This window comes from Limulus polyphemus, unplaced genomic scaffold (genome assembly GCF_000517525.1).
Source record: "Limulus polyphemus unplaced genomic scaffold, Limulus_polyphemus-2.1.2 Scaffold1161, whole genome shotgun sequence".
Taxonomy (NCBI): Eukaryota; Metazoa; Arthropoda; class Merostomata; order Xiphosura; family Limulidae; genus Limulus; species Limulus polyphemus.
In genome coordinates, this window is record NW_013666771.1 from 26,342 (window position 1) to 33,113 (window position 6,772).

The 6,772-nt window shown below is 34.5% G+C and overlaps 1 protein-coding gene across 1 annotated transcript; it reads left to right on the plus strand.

Moving 5' to 3' along the window:
- Nucleotides 1-2,648: 2,648 nt before the first annotated feature.
- LOC106462415 (protein extra-macrochaetae-like) lies at nt 2,649-4,327 on the plus strand. The gene is made up of 2 exons (XM_013922342.2): nt 2,649-3,155; nt 3,490-4,327. The coding sequence occupies exons 1-2, from the start codon at nt 2,799-2,801 to the stop codon at nt 3,562-3,564; spliced, it is 432 nt and encodes a 143-aa protein (XP_013777796.1). The 5' UTR covers nt 2,649-2,798; the 3' UTR covers nt 3,565-4,327.
- The last annotated feature ends 2,445 nt before the right edge of the window (nt 4,328-6,772 follow it).

Sequence of the window (6,772 nt, forward strand, 5' to 3'; positions counted from 1 at the left end):
GCTCTGCCCACCACGGGTATCGCAACCCGGATTGCAGCGTTGTAAGTCCGGAGATATACCGCTGTGCCACTCGGGGGCAGGCAGCGGATAAGACATTTATGTAGTCGTGAAATACTCGCACACGTGTATCCTACATGGTGACAGTGGATTAGTAACTGAACACGTGAGACTAATCCTGTTTTTGTTTTGAGAGCACGTGAGGTAATACATTTGTTCCTTATTGTTATTGAATCAATTTGAATATTAAATTATCTGTATAAAATGCGTTATGATCAACCATATGTCAATTATGTATTATTGTAATTAATTCTTTATAAAAATGGGACACATTTATTATCAATATTAACTTCCCTCTGTGTTTTGCACCCAGAGGCTAAGCGGTAAGCTTGAGGACTTATAACAAGCAAATTTGGGGTTCGAATACTGCAGTGGGCATAGAACATACGACCTGTTGTGAAGATTTGCGCTTTGAAAAAAATAAACAAACCTTCCATCTTTAAGTAATTTTTAGTTTTCCGAGAGAAAAAAAGAAATTTTAAATTATGTCCCCAGTGGGTCATATATACTCTACAGTCCTGACCTTTACTGACACAGAAATTTAGATACGCATTTTCTGGTGCGTACTTCACGTACTGTCGTTCGTCTCCCAAAGGAATTGTTAACCATAACCATTATAGATTGTATTTTGAACTTAACAGATGATTCCTACAGTTTCTGTTTTGATTGAATATCAAACCTGTTCAAATTAATCAGAAAACTTTTAAGGGCAATTTGTCTAAAAATATACCTGTTTACAACTAGCATTCGTTAGTGTTGCTTGTTACTTTACAATTCTGTTAGCTTTCTTCTGTATACAGCAGTCTTTATGCAGTGTTTTTAGACTCAAAACTTTGCGTGCTATGTTTGAGAGTAATGTTTTTTACGTTATTGTGTAAAATCGTTGCTTTAGACAGAAACAACAATAACAACAAACAATACATTATCTTCTAATTGAAACATTGATTAAAAAAGCAAATTTTCAAAAACAACATATTCCCTTTGAGAGATAAAAGATGGTTTTTGTAACGAGTTATCATATTCTTAATGTTGTTAAAAACTTCTTCTGGTTATCTAACTTATAATTAAGTAATATGGATTTTGAAGAAAATTACGAACACGTCAACGCCCCTCAGAGTTATGTACAAATAACATCTGATATTGGGGACTGAATTACAGTTGGTTTTTGGATTTTAGAAAGTAAAAACTCGTGGAATCAACCATGAATCAAAATACCTTCTTTTTATTATTCTGTTTCTACACATGCACTTGTTTCACATGTATTTCGATCTCGTGAAGACAAAGGTTTCTGTGATGCGTTTCAAACACGTTGGCTTAATACGGTAATTACATGACACATCCTATTTGTAAAACACGTGCATTTAACCGCTTTTCTTAGAATAGTCTAGACTCTAGAGTAGGTAATCCCCTGTGGTTTCCATGACCAATTCTTTTTGTTCATCTCAGACTATCCTGCCTCTCCCACAGTTCACTGGCGCCATGTAAGCCGAAGGCGTAAGATTGTAAAGTTAGTAAGTGTTGTTCACACAGGTGTGTGGCTATGAGTAGGCATAAGTCAACAGGAGGTGCAGATTTGTAATACTATTTCTTAGCCACTAGCCGTCGGAACTTTTACTACTGGCCATGAGTGGCAGCTTTCAAGACATACGCGCCGTCTGGCTGGCGCCAGGCTCGTCATTTCTCTGAACGATTTGCGTCGTTGGGATACAAATAATGAAGCAACCACTGTTGACGTGTTTATAGTTTATGCCCAAAGGACTTTCACGGATCCTAAGTGTCATTTTAAAGCACTTATACCTACTCTTTACAAGTGATGACCTGTGCATAGTAAACACAATCAGATTAGGCATACCTCTTGGAAACAACAAACGTTTTACGGCTTTGTATTTTATCTTATTTAGTATATTATAGTATAAAATCACAATGTGAACGTGCTGGAGTCAGTTGCTGCCTGAGATAAAAAAAAGGAATAATGCCTCTTGTTTTGATGACATTGCTCCGGAGAGATTATTGCTATTATGAGATCAGGTGACCTTGTGATACACATATAGAGACCTAATTATCTGTTTTTAATTCAGTAACTTTATTGTTATCTTTGTGATATAGAAACCTTGAATATACCATGAAATGTCTTAACTTTCGTTAGATTTTAAGTTCCTAGATTCTGATCATCATACATCTCATCAGTACAAGCTTGTTCCACGTATCTAACCAGTAATTTAAATTGAAAAGAAAGTCAGGGGTCACGTGATTAAGGAGCCTATGCAGGTATGACTATTCTTAACTTACTTTAGCCGAAAAGTTAAAATAATCACATTGTTCTATGTTTATAGAGGTGCTCAATTTCATGAGAGCCTTCCAGTGTATCCTTCGGTCACAACAGAAGATGCCACTAGTCACGTGAGCGTGAGCTTCATTCGGAGAATAAACAAAGAGAGTTCGTGTGTTGGAAATTCTCACGAGCTAACTAACATGTACTCTGGTAATCTTTTCAAACAAACCACGCCTTTTTTCAGAAATCTATCGAATAAGAGCCCTGTCACGCATGTCGTAAGCTGAGTAGAGCTCCGCCCTAATGGCGAGATACCTATATATATTGCTGATACCGTCACATATTTCTACTCGTAGTCTCACTGTAATAGGATTTACCAAACTTTAGCTTGCACAGAAAAGAAATCTACACAAAATATTCCGTTTCTGGATTTATTGATTGTTTATCAGTGGTTCATTTTAGACATATCATGAAGGCTTCCGTTGAAGTTGCTGTTCTCAGCCAATCTGCCATGAAAAGCACAGAAAATAGGATCTGTAAAACCGCCAGGAGAGAGCGTGATGTCAGCCAGGAAGAAATGCAGCAGTTGTTAGGAAAACTTAAGGATCTGGTTCCAAATATGCCTAAGAACAAGAGGCTGAGTAAGCTAGAGATCATTCAGAATGTTATCGACTACATATTCGACCTTCAGATAGCTCTAGAAAGTGATTCGGTATCTCGTAAGAGCGATTCCTCGTCGTATGGGAGCACGTACGGGTCTGATTCTGTTCGGCAACCGTTAGGCGTGCTATCTCCTGCCACCAACAGTGCCTACTCTCTTCAAGAGGTAAATGTTCTCTAAACTTTGTCTTTTCAAGATTCATAATTTCAGAGTACAACAGTTAGTACATTTTTGTTATGGTATAAAGTTCCAGTGCATGGTTGATAAATGTTTGGTAAAACCGATAGTTATACATTGATAATAATAGAAAATAAAATGAAACTTATTTAAATGCTACACGACAGTTTTTTTAAATTTATTTTTTAAAAGAATTTTAAGCTGTGGTAATGTTTGCTTAAAAAATTGGAGCTGCTAAAAATCTGATAAATTAATGTAAACGGGTCAGTTTATTTTTAAATTGTAATTTTAGTGCTTATGTATATTTTCTCCTTATTTAAAGGAAATGTCGATAGACATATCTCCCAGTCATCTACCCGACCTTCAGTTCCTGCCGCCAAGACCCATCTCGTGCTAAAACCAGAAACCTGGCTTATCATTTGTTGCTACAGATTTCCCGCGTTTCTACTATGAAAAGAGGAGCAAACATTTGATGTTTTCACCATAGAGCTTTCAAGATATATGTGCTAGTCCAGAATATTGTATTGGAGAAGGGACGTGTTTCCCGGTTTACCATGGATGTGTAATTTCAGTGGGAGAATTGCTTCGAGATTCTACAGTATTAGAAGTATTATCCTCCGTCCAGTTCGACAGCACGCGGGTACGTGAAATGTAATCGCTGTGGGAAGTGGCATTATACTACCCATATGACATCATTTTTTTCTGATTACAGCACAAATGTTGATGTTTTTAGATCCGTGCCTGTTCTTTTGTAATGTCAAATGGTAAAACGTACTGTTTACATGAATCAGGTTTTTGAATTGTAAAAGCCGTGATTAAACAGTGTTTGTCAGCATTATTATAGTTGACGTTATAACAGCTAAGATTTAATTAACATGGGTAAGCTTTCTAACATCTGAGTGGAATTTTGATGTTAAAATATTGTATATTAGATTTAGTAATTGTATTAAAATGTATATTACAAAAATTATGTGGCTTTTGGTCACGTTCTATTGTATTTTAAGTTTAATGGGGTTCTTGTACAGATATAGAGGTTGTTTTTTCTTGTGTGTGTGTGGGGTGGGGGGGGGGTAATGCACGTGTAAAACTTGTATATGTTATGATATTTGTATATAGTCAATCAAAGAAAGATATAAGCTATTAAAAGTACATGAAAATTATGAAGTGTGTATTTGTCTGTTTCAATGGTCGTTACTGTAAACAATACATTTTGTAGAAGCAGCTAGCTACGGTATATCCATTTGATAATATGCTGCAAAAATAGATATAAACGTGTATTTATGTATGATGAATTTAATAATAATAACGATTAAAGAAATGGTAAATAATACTAAATTAAATTAATTGGCTATAGAAACGTAAGAGACCTTTATCCTTGAATAAATGTCCAATTAAATCGGTTACAATAAAAATCGTATCGCACGCAACTATACATATTATAAATATTACTTAAAATTTTACAAAATGGCTGTAAACAAATATGGATAGTATTAAATAACTCTTGCAAATAAATTTCAATAGAGATCATGTTATGTTATGTTCGTACGGAAACATTCTTTTCAAATGGTAATAAACGGTATTAAGAATTTATTTTCAAAAATAAGTTAACTATACAAATAAGAACTTAACTATCCATTACTCTATAACTAACTAAAAAGATTTAATGTAAAAAGTCAATGTACAGGAAATCTGTAACCCACATTGACTGGAAGGATATGAATCATCATTTTGTAACCTTGCTGTTAACGATATATTTCGCCGTCTACGTAATGCTGTTTATTTGTTTTAGAATGGGTTATCTGATGTGTCCATCGCGGGGAATCGAAGCTCGTATTTTAGTTGTAAGTCCGTAACTTATCGCTTCACACGTATAAAAAAATTGTAATCAATAAGAATCAGTGTATCTATCTTTAAAAATGATGTCTGTCATTACTCACAAAATAAATTCAAAGCATTTGCTCTTCTTCTACTATACACAGTGATTATCAATACAAGAAACTTGAATATATTTATAAGCGTTGATGTGTTTTCAGTAATACGCAGCTAACGGAAAACCGTATGGGATATTACAAAAAAAATTCCTAGACAAAAGGCGCCTATTCGAAGAATTTGTGAAATCGACATACAAAGGACTTGTGTGAGGACTATTAAAAGTCACAACCGATGCATCGCTCTATTCGTGCTGAAGAGACAATGTAATTTATTGGTCCCATCATGAAAGTTTTTGAAAACAGTTCCAAAATAAACCTTTTACCAAAAGTCATTTTTCTCCTACGTTTCATTTTCAAATGTCGGCCAATCTGGACTAATAACTTCCTAAACGTGGCCACAATGTCCTTTATGCAGAATAGATTTGATTGTGTATGAACATTAATTTATTGAAATCCTATTCTATGCTTGTTGTGACCCTAAGTGACCAAATAACATACCAGTTAAGTTAAGAGAGAAGTACAGTTTGTAATGAATATCAGGTAAAAAATGTATAAAAGGCCCAGTCTTAAATAAGCTACTTAAAACCCTGGTGTGGACAAAGGAGCGTTTATTTCCTAGAATAATTCTAGGAGTTTCCATGACAAAACTAATTTGAGAAGGGCCTTGTATTTTTGTCTGAGTCCAAAGGTAATGTTCCCTCTCACCAAAAATTAAAAAAAATTAGCATTTAAGTATGGAATGATACCTGATAATGTAAGTTGCAATTTCTACTATTTTAGGAAAGTCATGTTAAATGTTTGATGTATTTATGAACGGAAAGTGATGAAACACAGCACATTCTCGTCCACTAGGGGGCGCTATTCCTGAAAGCGAGCTTTATCGTCTTACTCAAATAAGATAATTTTTCAAAGAAAATGGAACACAATGAGTGATATTTCAATTTGTTTCTGTTAATGAGGCAGGAGGTTGCTTTTATAGAGTATATTTCTTATTGTGCTATTATTATTATTGACACAACATCAACTTCCACTGGCATTCCACCCACTTCTAAGTTATCTGCAAGAGCAGATCTGTCAGACGTAATCAAGAACTGGTACTTTATATACACGGTAGGTAAACAGCAATCGATATTTGTGCAGGACACATTGCATCTGTACTATACCTATGTTAAAGCCCAATACAGAGGATTAAAAAATATCGTAGCCGATGAAACCTTTAAACTGTATATGAGAACTACCTTACCCGTTGGCTGACCGAATATGAACAAAATGTTATATTAGAAAACAACCACCTCAAAATTTAAAAAAAGATTAATAACAATAATCTCATAAATGCGTCGTAAGTGAAACTTTAGGGAAATGTATCCTATTACTCTAGAAAATAAAAAGTTAAATATGGTACTAATTATTCCCAGAGTTCCTCTTTTTTTCGTAGTAGTTTCACTTCTTGTGTTTTAATATAAATCTGAGATTAATCTTAGGCATATTACATTTTTTTTCGTCCATTGTTACATACTATATAGCATGTTACTAAACACTTTTTTTTCTTCAATATGAGCCCTAAAAGGTCATTAAATACAAACACTAAACAATCTTTCAAAAATAACTATGCGCTACCTCTTAAACTACCTGCTTATTTATTAAATATGCTTGCAAGATTCTTCTTCTTCTGTA

What these genes read in the sequence shown, in the direction of transcription:
- LOC106462415 (XM_013922342.2), top strand. Translation starts at nt 2,799, where the DNA reads ATGAAGGCTTCCGTTGAAGTTGCTGTTCTCAGCCAATCTGCCATGAAA. An exon ending in GTGCCTACTCTCTTCAAGAG is followed by an intron (nt 3,156 to 3,489) that starts GTAAATGTTCTC and finishes CCTTATTTAAAG; the next exon opens with GAAATGTCGATAGACATATC.